Raw genomic sequence first — 20135 nt, 5'->3', positions numbered from 1 at the left:
CCTGCCCACCATATACTCCTCAGCTCCTAGCCTCATGTACACCAGTCTCCTGCCCACCATATACTCCTCAGCTCCCAACCTCAAGTACACCAGTCTCGTGCCCACCATATACTCCTCAGCTCCCAACCCCATGTACGTCATCTCCTGCCTACTATATACTCCTCAGCTCCCAGCCCCATGTACACCAGTCTCCTGCCCACCATATACTCCTCAGCTCCCAACCCCATGTACGTCATCTCCTGCCTACTATATACTCCTCAGCTCCCAGCCCCATGTACACCAGTCTCCTGCCCACCATATACTCCTCAGCTCCCAGGCTCAAGTACACCAGTCTCCTGCCTACTATATGCTCCTCAGCTCCCAGCCCCATGTACACCAGTCTCCTGCCCACCATATACTCCTCAGCTCTTAATCTCATGTAAACCAGTCTCCTGCCCAAAATATACTCCTCAGCTCCAAGCCTCATGTACACCAGTCTCCTGCCCACTATATACTCCTCAGCCTCCAGCCCCATGTACACCAGTCTCCTGCCCACCATATACTCCTCAGCTCCAAGCCTCATGTACACTAGTCTCCTGCCCACCATATACTCCTCAGCTCCCAGCCCCATGTACACCAGTCTCCTGCCCACCATATACTCCTCAGCTCCAATCCTCATGTACACCAGTCTCCTGCCCACCATATACTCCTCAGCTCCCAGCCCCATGTACACCAGTCTCCTGCCCACCATATACTCCTCAGCTCCCAGCCCCATGTACACCAGTCTCCTGCCCACCATATACTCCTCAGCTCCCAGCCTCATGTACACCAGTCTCCTGCCCACCATATACTCCTCAGCTCCCAACCTCAAGTACACCAGTCTCCTGCCCACCATATACTCCTCAGCTCCCAACCTCAAGTACACCAGTCTCCTGCCCACCATATACTCCTCAGCTCCCAACCTCAAGTACACTAGTCTCCTGCCCACCATATACTCCTCAGCTCCTAGCCTCATGTACACCAGTCTCCTGCCCACCATATACTCCTCAGCTCCCAACCTCAAGTACACCAGTCTCGTGCCCACCATATACTCCTCAGCTCCCAACCCCATGTACGTCATCTCCTGCCTACTATATACTCCTCAGCTCCCAGCCCCATGTACACCAGTCTCCTGCCCACCATATACTCCTCAGCTCCCAACCCCATGTACGTCATCTCCTGCCTACTATATACTCCTCAGCTCCCAGCCCCATGTACACCAGTCTCCTGCCCACCATATACTCCTCAGCTCCCAGGCTCAAGTACACCAGTCTCCTGCCTACTATATGCTCCTCAGCTCCCAGCCCCATGTACACCAGTCTCCTGCCCACCATATACTCCTCAGCTCTTAATCTCATGTAAACCAGTCTCCTGCCCAAAATATACTCCTCAGCTCCAAGCCTCATGTACACCAGTCTCCTGCCCACTATATACTCCTCAGCCTCCAGCCCCATGTACACCAGTCTCCTGCCCACCATATACTCCTCAGCTCTCAGCACCATGTCCACCAGTCTCCTGCCCACCATATAATCCTCAGCTCCCAGCCTCATGTACACCAGTCTCCTGCCCACTATATACTCCTCAGCTCCCAATCTCATGTACACCGGTCTCCTGCACACCATATACTCCTCAGCCCCCAGCCTCATGTACGCCAGTCTCCTGCCCACCATATACTCCTCAGCCCCATGTACACCAGTCTCCTGTCCACTGCATAACACAGCACAGTTCCACTGAATGAGAACGCTTATTGCTATAACAGGGAAAGAGGTGAGAACCAGGATGAGGGTATAGCCCCGTCCGTCATTCCCATGACTGTAAGATGAGGTGTGATAGGCCGCATGGAGGCCACAGCAATTCTAGCAGCATCAGATATCTCCTTGCACTTAGACCACTATGTAGAACTTGCTGTGTTAGTATGCGTATTCTCGTTACACGGTTATGTATACTTATAGATAATGAGTAACTCCTGCTCAGGAGAATAGACTTGCAGATCATCATGAGGGTGGTAGGACGAGGCCACCGCCTTCCATGCTATGAGCCTTCTCACCTGGAGGCTGCTGAGCTCTGACCAGGCCCCAGTATAAATAGAGTTGATCTTGAGCTTATTGTTGCGCAGATAGAGTTCCTTCAGCTTTGACATCCCAGCCAGCGTGTCCTGCGGCACCGAGCTGATCTCATTTTCCTTCAGTCTCAGAACTTCTAGGTTCTTTGGAAGCCCATATGGGACAGACTTCAAATTATTCCCCGACAGCTCCAAGGTCTTGAGGAGCCGGAGTTTCCGGAAAGCGTCTCTATGGACCGCGCTGCTTATGATCTTGTTGTAGCTCAGATTCAGGTCCTCCAGGAAGTAGGTGGTGGCAAAGTCATTCTTGGAGATGCTGGTGATCTGGTTATGGAGCAGCATGAGTGTCTTCACCCTGCGGGGCAGTCCTGAGGGCACTTTCTCCAGCAGGTTGTTGTACATGTGGACAGTGTGAAGCTTCTTTAGCCCCAGAAAGGCTGATGGATGGATTCCCCACGCTCTCAGCTTGTTATTGTGCAGCAGGAGGTACTCCAGGTTCTTTATCTGAGTCAGAACATCCTCAGATATAGAGTGGATGGAATTCTTCTCCAGGTGCAGGATGACAATGTTACGTGGGAGCCCACTGGGAATGTGGGTGAAGTTGTTGCTGGAGAGATCCAGGTACTCCAGCCTGGTCAGTCGCCTACAATGACATGGATACAAAAAGTGTCAGAGCTGGTCTGTAATAAATGGTATCGCCAAAATACAAACGTCAGACAGCGGATTACTGGGATTGTTTTATTCATTTGAAAAGTTTTTTCTCTATCCTCTAGTTTCATCATCCAGGCTGGATTTGGGGATATAACCCCTCTCTGCCTCCCTCTTAGGGTAACTGCTGGCCGGGGAGCTATTCGCTGGGTCTCTCCCATGGGGTCCTGCAAGCCGGCCACCGCATCTGCTACAAAGAGGCCAGGAAACCTCCATTCTCGGACAGAAATCCCGGCCTAGTCCCTCCCTAACAACGGCAGCGACACGACTGGGAAATGGAAACTGTCGCCGCTCCCTCCCGTCCACAAATAGCATCAGATTGTCAATCACTGGCATGCGTCGCTTCTGGGTTGGAACCTGAAAAAGGCCCCAGAACATTATATAATATGGGGGGGGGGGGGGGGGAATTGCAGAGAGGACGTGTTTGTGTGACTGCGATCAGATGCCGCCCATGCAGAGACGCAGATGACTGTCAGCTGATGGAGATACCAGCATTAGCTTCCGTCATTGATTGGCTGATATCGGATTCCACGATGAAGCTGATAGGTGCTTTCTGCACTGCCTGCACCTATATAACATGATTCCGTGTACAGGCCGAGACACCACCACTGGCTGTACTGTATAGGGTCTTATATATTATTCTGCCTGCGCCTATATAACATGATTCCGTGTACTTGCAGAGGTACCACCGCTGGCTGTACTGTATAGGGTCTTATATATTATTCTGCCTGCACCTATATAACATGATTCCGTGTACAGGCCGAGACACCACCACTGGCTGTACTGTATAGGGTCTTATATATTATTCTGCCCGCACCTATATACCATGATTCCGTGTACATGCAGAAACACCACCACTGGCTGTACTGTATAGAGGCTTATATATTATTCTGTCCACACCTATATAACATGATTCCGTGTACATGCAGAGACACCACCGCTGGCTGTACTGTATAGGGTCTTATATATTATTCTGCCTGCACCTATATACCATGATTCCGTGTACATGCAGAGGCACCACCGCTGGCTGTACTGTATAGGGTCTTATATATTATTCTGCCTGCACCTATATAACATGATTCCGTGTACATGCAGAGACACCACCACTGGCTGTACTGTATAGGGTCTTACATATTATTTTGGCCGCACCTGTATAACATGATTCCGTGTGCATGCAGAGACACCACCGCTGGCTGTACTGTATAGGGTCTTATATATTATTCTGCCTGCACCTATATAACATGATTCTGTGTACATGCAGAGACACCACCGCTGGATGTACTGTATAGGGTCTTATATATTATTCTGTCCACACCTATATAACATGATTCCGTGTACATGCAGAGACACCACCGCTGGCTGTACTGTATAGGGTCTTATATATTATTCTGCCTGCACCTATATAACATGATTCTGTGTACATGCAGAGACACCACCGCTGGCTGTACTGTATAGGGTCTTATATATTATTCTGCCCACACCTATATAACATGATTCCGTGTACATGCAGAGACACCACCGCTGGCTGTACTGTATAGGGTCTTATATATTATTCTGCCTGCACCTATATAACATGATTCTGTGTACATGCAGAGGTACCACCGCTGGCTGTACTGTATAGGGTCTTATATATTATTCTGCCCACACCTATATAACATGATTCCGTGTACATGCAGAGACACCACCGCTGGCTGTACTGTATAGGGTCTTATATATTATTCTGCCTGCACCTATATAACATGATTCTGTGTACATGCAGAGGTACCACCGCTGGCTGTACTGTATAGGGTCTTACATATTATTCTGCCCGCACCTATATACCATGATTCCGTGTACATGCAGAGACACCACCGCTGGCTGTACTGTATAGGGTCTTATATATTATTCTGCCTGCACCTATATAACATGATTCTGTGTACATGCAGAGACACCACCGCTGGATGTACTGTATAGGGTCTTATATATTATTCTGTCCACACCTATATAACATGATTCCGTGTACATGCAGAGACACCACCGCTGGCTGTACTGTATAGGGTCTTATATATTATTCTGCCTGCACCTATATAACATGATTCTGTGTACATGCAGAGACACCACCGCTGGCTGTACTGTATAGGGTCTTATATATTATTCTGCCCACACCTATATAACATGATTCCGTGTACATGCAGAGACACCACCGCTGGCTGTACTGTATAGGGTCTTATATATTATTCTGCCTGCACCTATATAACATGATTCTGTGTACATGCAGAGGTACCACCGCTGGCTGTACTGTATAGGGTCTTACATATTATTCTGCCCGCACCTATATACCATGATTCCGTGTACATGCAGAGACACCACCGCTGGCTGTACTGTATAGGGTCTTATATATTATTCTGCCTGCGCCTATATAACACGATTCCGTGTACTTGCAGAGGTACCACCGCTGGCTGTACTGTATAGGGTCTTATATATTATTCTGCCTGCGCCTATATAACACGATTCCGTGTACTTGCAGAGGTACCACCGCTGGCTGTACTGTATAGGGTCTTATATATTATTCTGCCCACACCTATATAACATGATTCCGTGTACATGCAGAGACACCACCGCTGGCTGTACTGTATAGGGTCTTATATATTATTCTGCCTGCACCTATATAACATGATTCTGTGTACATGCAGAGGTACCACCGCTGGCTGTACTGTATAGGGTCTTACATATTATTCTGCCCGCACCTATATACCATGATTCCGTGTACATGCAGAGACACCACCGCTGGCTGTACTGTATAGGGTCTTATATATTATTCTGCCTGCGCCTATATAACACGATTCCGTGTACTTGCAGAGGTACCACCGCTGGCTGTACTGTATAGGGTCTTATATATTATTCTGCCTGCACCTATATAACATGATTCTGTGTACATGCCGAGACACCACCACTGGCTGTACTGTATAGGGTCTTATATATTATTCTGCCCGCACCTATATAACATGATTCCGTGTACATGCAGAGACACCACCACTGGCTGTACTGTATAGAGGCTTATATATTATTCTGTCCACACCTATATAACATGATTCCGTGTACATGCAGAGACACCACCGCTGGCTGTACTGTATAGGGTCTTATATATTATTCTGCCTGCACCTATATAACATGATTCCGTGTACATGCAGAGACACCACCGCTGGCTGTACTGTATAGGGTCTTATATATTATTCTGTCCACACCTATATAAAATGATTCCGTGTACATGCAGAGGTACCACCGCTGGCTGTACTGTATAGAGGCTTATATATTATTCTGTCCACACCTATATAACATGATTCCGTGTACTTGCAGAGGTACCACCGCTGGCTGTACTGTATAGGGTCTTATATATTATTCTGCCTGCACCTATATAACATGATTCTGTGTACATGCAGAGACACCACCGCTGGATGTACTGTATAGGGTCTTATATATTATTCTGCCCACACCTATATAACATGATTCCGTGTACATGCAGAGACACCACCGCTGGCTGTACTGTATAGGGTGACAATTACTATCTTCCTTTGTCGTATAAACAACCCTTTATGAAGTCTAAGAACACTGTACGCTGTTTACTTAAGAAGTACCGTACGGGTACGCTGGTTGCGTAACGATCGCTCAGCCGTAGGCGAGACGCTCAAACGTCACGTTCGCTCACGGCCCAGAGATCACAGGGCAGCACGTTATTGGCTATGACTAGAGTAATGATTCGCTACGGCGTAGCGGACGCTCGAGACCACGAGGAGATCACCAGCGGCGCAGACGCTCACAACGCTATACCTTTATGTCTAAACCTTTCATTAATGTAATACACAGAATACCTTAATGTGAATACAGGGTGTAAGTGCAACCTTGTGTAACCTGACTAACTACAAAGCTGCTTGAGCGTCACCGACACTCAAGTGAACACTTAACACTATAGGAAATACACAGATACTGGTTTAGGGTCCAAAGCCTATTAACTGTATTATATCTAATATACTTGTAAAAGGGGATAACAGTACAAATGATACACTACAATATAACAGAGACTTCCTAACCAAAATACAATACTATCTAATACAATTCAATACTAGTCTAGGGGAGATGTGAGAGAAAAGAGAAAGGAGAGAGAGAGAGAGAAATGGAGAGAGATGAGAGAAATTGGCTCACAGTAAGACAATGATTACGGAGAGAAACTTACGCACAAGGGTAAACGATCGCATGCGCCTGGACATCCAGCACCCGATTTTCAGCAATGAGAACCGTTGAAGAGTGAGAGCTGGATGTGGTCGGCCTGCCTATTTATGCCCCACACACAATGCAATCTTACAGTCCCTACAATCCCATTGTCCATTGGACGTCGGAATTCGGCCCTGCATCATAACAAAAGGTCATAGGTTGATTCATACAGGTGGGCTGTGTCGATTTCAAACAGCTCAGGTGGGTGGGGAACTAGGTTTCCCGCCGCATACCTGAGTATGAGTAAATAATAGAAATGGACATAAACTTCTTATGTCCATAACTATTCGCACGAGCGATTAATACGCTCCAAACCAACACCGGAATATTGCTAATTAAATACTCTTCCGATGGGTACCAAACACTGCTGCATGACTCCTGTTAGACCCTTCCTACAATACAAAGAGGGATTCCTCAGCTCAGGGACATTCTATATTAACCAAACTTTCAGAAACTATCAAAGGGACCATGATCTACAAACTTCATTAATTGTGAAAATATGTAACGAAGGAGTCGCACGCTACGACTACATAAACTCTACCGTAAATACGCATACCGTGCGCCCGCGGGTGCACGCTATTGCGGGTATGCGCCTTCACGGGAGAGCGTACGCATGCGCAGCGCAGACCAGTGTGCGGTGCAAATATGGCAACGTGCATAGAGACATTTTTCTGACTTTGACAGTCCACCCTTTGGCAGTCAATAATAACTGCCACCTTCTAAAACATTTCAAAAGGAGAAAAATGTAAGTCAGGGGTTAATTGATTTCTATGGTGGGGTAAGGAAGAAGAGTGGAGTAGGTGTGAAGAGGGTGTGACCTAGTGAGAAAGCAGAAGCATGTGTGTATGAGTCCATGTTTGGAGGGTCATGTATCATCGTGCCGTACGTGTGGTAAATCAAGCTTCGAGGTATTGCGAAGTATACATTTGAATTCCTTCTTATCCCGTACTAAGGGCCTGTGGATGGGCTGTCAAACTCTACCGAGCTCATTTCGGCTTTCAGTTGTAACAAAATGGGGATGCACATTTTAGTTGATGATACATGAATGGGGGAGGTATGTGGTTGCTGATATCTGTGCCTGTATTCCCTATCGACTATGTGTGTCATTACCTGAGGGTTGTAGAGATGAAGATAAAGAACACTTATGGAAAATGCAATGATATTCTATGTCAGGGAAAGGTACATCTGTCGTTGAAGCTGTGTTCGGTATCTGTTGAGAGTCGTCTTCTTTGCGCTGTATTGCTCCTTGGGCATGAGCAAATAGCTTTGTCAGTGCCATCAGATTTACAAAAAATGTTGGGCTAGCGTGAGTTTAAAATACTAGGGAAACTGGGGATCCATGGCAAAGTTCATCAAATGTCCATTTCTCAAGTGGTCAAGACTTCATCTTTGGTGCTTGTCTGTTGTCTGTATAGCGTCTTGTCACTTCCTCGTCCAAGGGGGTCTTTGTATCTTGGAGAAAAGCAGAAAAACAGGTGAAAGAAACGGACCGTATAATCGCATTTTTCATCACATCCTGGTTTCTATCATTGGGTCATAAATCAAATCCAGGTTAATTACAGTTTCCTCACTCCTCAAGCTCATCACTTTTGTACTTTGTTTGCACCTCATTAAAGCCTGCCCGCATCTAAATATCAATCCAATCGATATAACGACACCCAAGATACATAGTAGAAACTTTCCAACATCCATTATGACTCCTTGAGCCCAGTCTCCCAAACCGGAGAACCAATTTCGCGGGTTCAACCATGACACCCAACCAGTCAGCTCATTACCTACAGCAGCAAGGGTGAGATTGTGTTTTCGACGAAATTCCCACTTCAATTGGAGAATATCGTCCATCTTTTGGTCTATGACCTCTACCGGATCCTCGGTGCTATTTGTGATATACGTGCAACACTTTATGCCGTACTGTGTTGCCAATGTAACACAATATCCGCCTGTTACTGCTGTAAGATAATTGAGAACCATCCTATGCTGAACTAGTTCTGTTTTGTAAGCTTGAAGTTCTCTTCCAGTGTATCTAAACGTGTCATCATACATTTCAGTGACATTATCTAACAAATTGGCGAGTGCGGAAATGTATCTATAATTCATCACTCCTCGAGCGGTGCGAGTGAAATCTAACGCTACCAGAACCTGAATCCCGGTGGATTCATGGATAAGATCAGAGGCCGGATGCTCTAACCTTTCTGACAGTTGTCTTTTAACTCGGTGCTCGTAATGAGTGTGAGTATAAGGAGCTTGGGCACCACGATGTATGTCCTTCATTTTGTCATGTGTAACAGTCATCACTTCAGGCAATACTTTTCCAATATAACACAATCCTTCAGAGTTTGGGGCAAGCCACTTGTACGCCTTTCTCCCGCATATGAAATATGCATCATCGGGGAGAACATATGGGACAGAGAAGGACATTACCATGTTACAAACCTTCCAGGTGAAATCTCCTGACCCTAATTCTTCCATCTGCTTAATGCACGTATCGGTTTGTACGATATGTGCACAGTATCCTGGTGATACTTCTCCAACTCTAGTAATCCTATTTCCTAAGGTATATCGATACCGGAAAGATTTTCCTCTACTGGCTATGTGGCGTACAAGCTCTGTATCTGTAGGCATCCTATCTGCTCTGTGTGAGAAGGTCATGGTTAAATTGCTCCACGACACTTCCCAATTTCCCGGTTTTCTGGGATTGGAGATGTTGAAACATAAGAGGGACCTATCCACATGGTATTGGTGGAGCTTCAAACTAGGAGGGCTGGAGATATTAAACCTCCGGTCCACCGGTCTCCCACCATTTAACTCAAGTACCTCCCCTAACGTTAAAGGAAATGGTACTAGCCCTGATTTGCTATGACCCTGAGGTACTTGAGAGCATACCCAACAATCTGTTTGGTTTAATACGTTACCCACTAAGGAGTGATAGTCACTCAATGGATGCCGGTCCATATGGATATTAAAACTGGATTGGCATTTCTTTATGCACCCATCCTCAATCAGATTGTCACAGAGCCTACAGATACAGTTTTCTTCAGCTAACAATCCATCACAATTTCTTCTATCGGATCGTTTTCTGATACTCGCCTTTGCTTGTTGGTTTGGTTGATCTTGGAAAACTGCGCCTCCATCATCATAATCGGAACCCATTCCAGAACCTCTCTCGACCTCTATGGTACTCTCGCCGGAACAGACTGCTCTGGTCAACATCATGGTTAACATCAAAATCCGGATCACAGTCTCTTGGGGCAAGTCCATCTTTGAGGAGGAAATAGAGAAGAATGAGAAGGGGGAAAAAGAAATTTTTAAGGGAGAGGGGATGGGAAGTGGAGAAAACAATAAAAGGGAGAAGGGGGTCAACAACTGCTTTCGGTCTTCAAGGCTCAGGTGCCGCCTCAGTCCTCCTGGAACAGACACTCCAGTGATACAACCTCTACCGTCTGTTCCTTATCACGGGACTTTTCTGGATCAGCAACCTTTTTGCAGTGGGATGAATGGACCCAAGTCTCTCTCTCAGCAACCTTCAATGCTGTGGTGCTAGTCAATAAGACCTGGTATGGTCCTTCCCATCTATCAATAAGACAACCTGAGCGTAGAAAATTTCGTATCATTACATAATCCCCAGGTTCAATGTCATGACAATTACTATCTGGTAAATCAGGAATCACCAACTTCAGATTATCATTTTGATTCCTCAACTGCTTACTCATGTTAATCAAGTATTTTACAGTCACTTCATTGTTACATTTCAAATCATCCTGAGGGTTAATCATGACATGCGGTTGTCGACCAAACAGGATTTCAAAAGGGGACAGGTTAAGAGGGGACCTGGGAGTGGTTCTGATGCTATACAAAACAATGGGTAAAGCTTCTGGCCACGTCAATCCTGTCTCTGCCATTACTTTACTCAATTTATTTTTAATAGTGCTGTTCACTCTTTCGACCTTCGCACTCGCCTGTGGACGGTACGGAGTGTGCAGCTTGCTATCAATACCCATTAATTTACACATTCCTTGAAAGACATCACCGGTAAAATGGGTACCCCTATCACTTTCAATGATTCTAGGGATACCATATCTACATACAAATTCCTGCACAATTTTCTTAGCTGTAAACATAGCGGTATTTGTAGCTGCTGGAAATGCTTCGACCCAATTCGAGAAAACATCTATACAAACAAGTACATATTTCAAATTTCGACATGGGGGTAATTGAATGAAGTCAATTTGTATTACCTGGAAAGGGCCGCCGGCAGGTGGGATATGGGATGGTTCTGTAGGTATTGCTTTTCCAATATTCTTTCTCAGACAGGTAAGGCATGACATTGCTCTTTTACCCGCATGAGAGGAGAATCCTGGGGCGCACCAGTATGCTCTTACCAATTTGCACATCCCCTCCTTGCCTAGATGAGTCAGCCCGTGAGCTGCTTCAGCCAGACATGGAAGGTATGTCCTGGGGGCCACTGGTTTACCATGTCCATCCGTCCAGAGCCCTGAGGACTCCTGGCCATATCCCTTTGCCTTCCAGACTGCCTTTTCCTGTGTGGAACACAAATTCTGCATCTCACACAACTTCTGTGTGTTGATGGTATTAAATACCATCAATTGTGTGGTGTCTGTCTGTATGGGGGTAGCAGCTGCAAGCTTTGCGGCTTCGTCTGCTCGGCTGTTACCAAGGGATACCGGGTCTTGACTATATGTATGTGCTTTACATTTGATAACAGCCACTCTGTCGGGTTCCTGTATTGCTGTTAGAAGCCTTTTTATATAAGCTGCATGCGCTATCGGTGTACCAGCTGCCGTCATGAAATTTCTGAGGCGCCATAGGGCTCCGAAATCATGTACTACCCCGAAGGCGTATCTAGAATCGGTGTAGATATTGGCTGACTTACCCTTAGCCAATTCACATGCTCTGGTTAGGGCGACCAGTTCAGCAACTTGGGCTGAGTGAGGTGGACCTAGCGGTTCCGCTTCTATGGTGTCTTGGTCATCTACGACTGCGTATCCAGTACACAAATCTCCCGAGTCTGACTGTCTATGACAACTACCGTCCGTGTAGAACGTGAGTTCTGCATCTTCCAGTGGATTGTCACTGATGTCAGGCCTTGCGGTAAAATTTTGGGTCAAATATTCCATACAATCATGTGTATCTTCCTTTGTATTAAATCCTCCTTCCCCATCACTCTCACCTTCCACCCTTTGTGTCTGACCAGGCACACCTGGGAGAAATGTTGCAGGATTTAATGCGCTGCATCTCCTTATGGTGATGTTTACTGGGGCCATTAGTGCCAATTCCCATCTTGTAAACCTCGCTGATGAGACGTGTCTGGTTTGGGCAGAATTTAATAGGGCAGATACCGCATGTGGTGTATGGATTGTGAGGTTGTGGCCTAGCACGACATCTTCGCTTTTTGTCACTAGCAATGCTATCGCCGCAACGCTACGCAAGCATGTGGGGAGGGATCGTGCTACCGTGTCTAGCTGAGCGCTGTAGTATGCAACTGGCCTGCTGGCATCACCGTGTTTTTGGGTTAGTACACCTGCTGCGCAACCAGCACTTTCTGTTCCGTATAGTTCAAAGGGTTTCCCATAGTCTGGCATACCTAGTGCTGGCGCCTGCGTTAGGCACTGTTTGAGTCTCTCAAATGCTGTTTCGGATTCGTCTGTATGCGAGATCCTATCAGGTTTGTTTGAGGAGACCATTTCCTGCAAAGGTAGCGCCAATATGGAAAACCCTGGGATCCAATTACGGCAATACCCACACATTCCTAAAAACGTCCTGATCTGTTGCTGGGTTTGTGGCAGTGTCATGTCTCTAATTGCTTGGATTCTATCAGCGGTCAGGTGTCTCAGTCCTTGTGTTAGACAGTGTCCCAAATATTTTACCTTAGCTTGGCATAATTGCAACTTGTCTTTGGACACCTTGTGTCCGGTGTCTGAAAGATGAAACAGGAGCTGTTTCGTATCCTTCAGAGATGCTTCCAGTGAATCTGAACACAGTAATAAATCGTCCACATACTGTATCAATACTGATCCACTGTCTGGTTGGAAAGACTGTAAACAATCATGCAAAGCCTGAGAAAATATACTTGGACTATCTATGAAACCTTGGGGTAACCGAGTCCACGTGTATTGGACTCCTCTGTATGTGAATGCAAACAAATATTGGCTGTCAGGGTGCAGAGGTACCGAAAAGAATGCGGAGCAGAGGTCAATAACAGTGAAAAATTTGGCAGTGGGAGGAATTTGCATTAGGATGACAGCTGGATTAGGCACTACGGGGAACTGACTCTCAACTATTTTGTTAATCCCCCTTAGATCCTGCACTAGCCTGTAACCCCTCCCCCCACTCTTTTTAACAGGGAAGATGGGACTATTTGCTGTGCTGGACGTTCTTACTAGAATGCCCTGTTGTAGCAAGCGCTCTATTACTGGGAAAACTCCTAACTCCACCTCTGGCTTCAGAGGATACTGTGGGATTTTTGGAGCTATCCTACCATCTTTTACTTGTACAACTACTGGAGCTACGTTTGCCATTAACCCAGTGTCCTGTCCATCTTTTGTCCAAAGTGACTCTGGTATCTGAGATGTCATCTCTTCTATTTGGGATGGATTCCTATTTGTCATAATGGGATGTGACATTAATTTTGATGGAGAGTCTAACATGTCTCGTACTTCCTGAGCGTGATTCTCAGGAATGTCCAAGAATACACCTTCAGGAGTACAATAAATGACGCAACCCATTTTACATAGTAAGTCTCTTCCCAGGAGATTGGTTGGTGCCGATGCAGCTAGCAAAAACGAATGCTTGGTATGCAAAGGCCCTATTGTAATCTCGGCTGGTTTGCTAACAGGGTAGTGCTGGACTACTCCTGTTACTCCCATGGCTGGAACTGTCCTACCAGTGGTTCTCATGCCCACTGTCGAATTTATCACTGACTTGGCCGCCCCTGTGTCTACAAGAAAGTTTAAGGTTTTACCAGCTACATTGATTGCAATCTCTGGTTCACTTCCAAGACTGGCAATCAATTTAACTGGCTGCAGATTACAGGTATGGCCACACCCCTATTGGGTATGCTGACCTCCCTGAATCCCGCTGGCAGCGACTACTTGTGAGGGAGTTAGCTGGGAACTACCAGAGGCATGCCAATCTCTGTTCGGGGGGTATCTTTTTGTTTCCCCTGTATGTGGCTCAAAACTCCGCCTCTGTGGACCCTGCTCCCAATGTCGTGTGTCGTGTCGTTGTCTAGGGGGTTGAAAAGATCTTTGTACACTCTTTGTTCTACAGTCTCGTGCATAGTGTCCCTGTTTGTTACAAGAAAAACATGTTATTACACTTGACTTACCCACAGGATTCGGTGGTACATACGCAGGCTGCCTTGTGGTCAGCGCCTGTATACTTACTGACATCAATTTATCACTTTGCGACTCCCTGTGTCTAGTGATGTTCCTGTCGTGATCAATAGCAGCCTCTCTCAAAGTAGCCACAGACAGACCCCGCCAACAAGGTTGCGTGGTCTGTACCCTAGTCTTCAATGACTCTTTTAAACCATCCATCAGTACCGATACTGCTACTTCCCGATGGTTTGTGTCTGTTTTAATGTCCTCTATACCTGTGTATTTTGCCATTTCTAATAATGCTCTGTGAAAATACTCTGCAGCTGTCTCTGACTCCTTCTGTTTAATGGAGAATATCTTATTCCATTTTGCTACTGCTGGGAAATACTCTTTTAGCTGCAAGTTTATTCTTTTCACATTATCTTGGTTGTACACATCTGTAAGAGGTACATCTTTATCTAGTCCACAATCAGCTAAGAATTGAACTGAGTCGACATTTGAAGGTAAACAAGCTCTTAGCAGTATCTGCCAATCCTTGTTGTTGGGTTCTACAGTGTTACCTAGATCCCTGATGTATTTTTGGCTAGCAACTAAGTCTTTCCTGGGGTCAGGAAATTCGGACACTATTGTTCTTAATTCCATTCGGGAAAATGGAGTGTACATGGCAATGTTCCTTATGGGAGTGGCTCCTGATACATCTGTTTTCCCATTGGGAACTGCTATTACTCTAACAGGGTTTACTCTAACAACCTCATTCTGTGTAGATTCTACAACTTGTGGTGAAATTGTTTCAGTATAATACATGGTGCCGTACTTACCCGTTGACACGACCTCACCTATCCCTCCGCTAGGGGCCTTCGCTAATCTCGTGGGTGTTGCTGTGCCTACTGTGGTCTCTGCTATGGTGGCTGCGAGAGAGAGAGCTGAAATTGTTGCCGGATCGTCTTCTTGATCACACTCCTGAGGAAAGTTCAAAACAGGGTACAACTTGCACGGGTTAATACTTGCATGAGTTACTTGGTTAACATCATTAACATTTACAGGGTTACTAAGTGTTTGTGTTTTACAACCCAGTGCGTTTCTCTCCGCAATCAATTTCTCTCCTGCAATGTATGGTGGAGGAGGGGCTGTGGCTATCAGCTTCCTGACTGCCCCAGATCCCGCCGCCAGAGCCAAACCTCTCTGTATCTCACCTTCCTGCTGCCACAACTGTAAATAATCATGATGCTGAATTCGTCTCTTTGTTGATTTTATGAGACATATCCTCCTCCTTAAATTTTGTAACACTTCTGGACTGAAGCTACCTATTCTTGGGAATTTGTCCCTGTCTTGTACAGTCATTCTCTCCCATTCATCACATAAAACCTCTGTGTGACTTCCGTATTTTTCACACATGATGTACCTGGCCGACCCAATTGGTCGGACCACTGAATCAACCCGAACCGAGGTTGATCGCCCCCTACCTGAACAATTGGCCCCCATAATCTGCAGGTGTTGCTTACTACTCCTGTGATCTTTATCACGGTCTTCAGCGAACCCTTACAGCAAACCAAATTATTCAAGATAGGCCGGCGGTGGCGGTTTACCGAGTACCCCACTCACTCGCCCACCTCGACCAATACGACCTGATCACACCGATATGGTGCTGGCGTACTCGATACAGGGCCCTACCAGAAAAACCTTCTGTTTACTGGAACATATGAGGGTTACCCGCAGGACACTTACTCTTTCCAATAAAGGTGGGGTTGTTAGATAGTTCCTGAGTGACCAGCGAACTTCCCTTTAAAAATAAAAAATTACACAAATCACGTCAGAATGTACAGATAGCGTTTGTGACCACTTTACTCTAATGGTATTAGGTCAGATTACTAACTACTGCACACAATTACGTGCAGTACAATCGTTCAGTACATAAGCACTACCTGTTATGTACTGAGAGATCAGTGGAATCGAAAATTGCGGCTGCGAATTCCTTCAGCCAGAGCTTCCAATGGCCTATATGGGTTTTAGCACCAACCCCCGGGGTTGTGCTTCTTGTACCTTTATAGCGGACCTTCTTGTACCTTGTGACCTCCTGGCCTTGTCCTTGTGACCTCCTGGTCTTGTTACCTTGTGGTCCGCTATACTCTAATGCTCTTATTTTATTTAACCAAGGATGCCTCCTTAGCCACCGTATATGTCACTTACACGTATGTCCTACCTGATTTCTATTGGTTCAACCTCTAAGTTATATAAACTTATGTAATAAAAACACACTCACTCAACACATGTACACTTTCGTTTCTATATCTATTTCTGCGCAGAAATTTTCTTTAGCCCAGCTGTGTTACCAATTAGGAGCAGGATCTGTTAAACTAAATTTCAAATTTTCCAAAAAAATAGACTTGCGTTATTTACCGCGTCGCGTTATCTACCGCTTTTGCGTTACTTATCGCCTTATCACAACTTGAGCTACGTGGGCGTAACCGGACGCTACGTTGCGTAATGTACGCTGCGTGCGTCTGCCTTTGGATTGCGTACGTTAGTCTTTGTTAGAGACACGTGTACGCAAAACAAAAGATCCACCGTAACACAATTTCTACTTTTATCAATGTAGATGATCCCTGATCATCTACCGCACACCACACTGACTGCCTTATCTCCCAGACAAGCCGTGTGTTGGTCTATACTTTAACTATTACCTCTATTATGAAATAACAGCAAATCTCTTTTTAGCACTTTCTATCAACTATAAAAATTGGCAAACAGGAATAGTGATATACGAAATTGAAAAAGAAATGCAGATATGTATGTATGCGTGCGTGTATACGCAAGACAGAAAAGAAATAAACAGTTTTAAAAGACACAAGCGTTTTGTTCTTACTTCCGGTTCCCGGATTCCTTCAGCACTCTTTATCTAAGTGAAGCAGACGCTTATCCCGTCAGCACTGTGAGACAACCTCCCACCCTTTGCTGGGGGATAATGTCTGCTGATCTACCTAGTGCAGATATGAGAAGGACAGGACGAGCCCCCAATTGACAATTACTATCTTCCTTTGTCGTATAAACAACCCTTTATGAAGTCTAAGAACACTGTACGCTGTTTACTTAAGAAGTACCGTACGGGTACGCTGGTTGCGTAACGATCGCTCAGCCGTAGGCGAGACGCTCAAACGTCACGTTCGCTCACGGCCCAGAGATCACAGGGCAGCACGTTATTGGCTATGACTAGAGTAATGATTCGCTACGGCGTAGCGGACGCTCGAGACCACGAGGAGATCACCAGCGGTGCAGACGCTCACAACGCTATACCTTTATGTCTAAACCTTTCATTAATGTAATACACAGAATACCTTAATGTGAATACAGGGTGTAAGTGCAACCTTGTGTAACCTGACTAACTACAAAGCTGCTTGAGCGTCACCGACACTCAAGTGAACACTTAACACTATAGGAAATACACAGATACTGGTTTAGGGTCCAAAGCCTATTAACTGTATTATATCTAATATACTTGTAAAAGGGGATAACAGTACAAATGATACACTACAATATAACAGAGACTTCCTAACCAAAATACAATACTATCTAATACAATTCAATACTAGTCTAGGGGAGATGTGAGAGAAAAGAGAAAGGAGAGAGAGAGAGAAATGGAGAGAGATGAGAGAAATTGGCTCACAGTAAGACAATGATTACGGAGAGAAACTTACGCACAAGGGTAAACGATCGCATGCGCCTGGACATCCAGCACCCGATTTTCAGCAATGAGAACCGTTGAAGAGTGAGAGCTGGATGTGGTCGGCCTGCCTATTTATGCCCCACACACAATGCAATCTTACAGTCCCTACAATCCCATTGTCCATTGGACGTCGGAATTCGGCCCTGCATCATAACAAAAGGTCATAGGTTGATTCATACAGGTGGGCTGTGACGATTTCAAACAGCTCAGGTGGGTGGGGAACTAGGTTTCCCGCCGCATACCTGAGTATGAGTAAATAATAGAAATGGACATAAACTTCTTATGTCCATAACTATTCGCACGAGCGATTAATACGCTCCAAACCAACACCGGAATATTGCTAATTAAATACTCTTCCGATGGGTACCAAACACTGCTGCATGACTCCTGTTAGACCCTTCCTACAATACAAAGAGGGATTCCTCAGCTCAGGGACATTCTATATTAACCAAACTTTCAGAAACTATCAAAGGGACCATGATCTACAAACTTCATTAATTGTGAAAATATGTAACGAAGGAGTCGCACGCTACGACTACATAAACTCTACCGTAAATACGCATACCGTGCGCCCGCGGGTGCGCGCTATTGCGGGTATGCGCCTTCACGGGAGAGCGTACGCATGCGCAGCGCAGACCAGTGTGCGGTGCAAATATGGCAACGTGCATAGAGACATTTTTCTGACTTTGACAAGGGTCTTACATATTATTCTGCCCGCACCTATATAAAATGATTCCATGTACTTGCAGAGGTACCACCGCTGGCTGTACGGTATAGGGTCTTATATATTATTCTGCCTGCACCTATATAACATTCTGTGTACATGCAGAGACACCACCGCTGGCTGTACTGTATAGGGTCTTATATATTATTCTGCCTGCGCCTATATAACATGATTCCGTGTACTTACAGAGGTACCACCGCTGGCTGTACTGTATAGGGTCTTATATATTATTCTGCCCGCACCTATATAACATGATTCTGTGTGCATGCAGAGACACCACCGCTGGCTGTACTGTATAGGGTCTTATATATTATTCTGCCCGCACCTATATAACATGATTCCGTGTACATGCAGAGGTACCACCGCTGGCTGTACTGTATAGGGTCTTATATATTATTCTGCCCGCACCTATATAACATGATTCCGTGTACATGCAGAGGTACCACCGCTGGCTGTACTGCATAGAGGCTTATATATTATTCTGTCCACACCTATATAACATGATTCTGTGTACATGCAGAGACACCACCGCTGGATGTACTGTACGGGGTCTTATATATTATTCTGCCTGCACCTATATAACATGATTCCGTGTACATGCAGAGACACCACCACTGGCTGTACTGTATAGGGTCTTACATATTATTCTGCCCACACCTATATAACATGATTCCGTGTACATGCAGAGACACCACCGCTGGCTGTACTGTATAGGGTCTTATATAATATTCTGCCCACACCTATATAACATGATTCCGTGTACATGCAGAGGCACCACCGCTGGCTGTACTGTATAGGGTCTTATATATTATTCTGCCCACACCTATATAACATGATTCCGTGTACATGCAGAGACACCACCACTGGCTGTACTGTATAGGGTCTTACATATTATTCTGCCCGCACCTATATAACATGATTCCGTGTACATGCAGAGACACCACCGCTGGCTGTACTGTATAGGGTCTTACATATTATTCTGGCCGCACCTATATAACATGATTCCGTGTACATGCAGAGACACCACCGCTGGCTGTACTGTATAGGGTCTTACATATTATTTTGGCCGCACCTGTATAACATGATTCCGTGTGCATGCAGAGACACCACCACTCGCTGTACTGTATAGGGTCTTATATATTATTCTGCCCACACCTATATAACATGATTCCGTGTACATGCAGAGACACCACCGCTGGCTGTACTGTATAGGGTCTTATATATTATTCTGCCTGCACCTATATACCATGATTCTGTGCACATGCAGAGACACCACCGCTGGCTGTACTGTATAGGGTCTTATATATTATTCTGCCT

The 20135-nt window shown here is 45.6% G+C and overlaps 1 protein-coding gene across 2 annotated transcripts in view; it reads right to left on the bottom strand.

Annotated features, from left to right (window-relative positions):
* PODN (podocan) overlaps positions 1 to 20135 on the bottom strand; it is a 213581-nt gene that overhangs the window by 19981 nt on the left and 173465 nt on the right. For both annotated transcript variants that reach the window (XM_063938900.1, XM_063938899.1), the window contains exon 8: positions 2066 to 2723. In XM_063938900.1, the coding sequence (XP_063794970.1) occupies positions 2066 to 2723 (658 nt within the window). The remainder of the gene's footprint in view (positions 1 to 2065; positions 2724 to 20135) is intronic.

The sequence above is a fragment of the Pseudophryne corroboree genome, chromosome 9 (assembly GCF_028390025.1).
Source record: "Pseudophryne corroboree isolate aPseCor3 chromosome 9, aPseCor3.hap2, whole genome shotgun sequence".
Lineage (NCBI taxonomy): Eukaryota > Metazoa > Chordata > Amphibia > Anura > Myobatrachidae > Pseudophryne > Pseudophryne corroboree.
The sequence above is the reverse complement of the archived record's forward strand: the minus strand, read 5'-3'. Positions and strand labels throughout refer to the sequence as shown.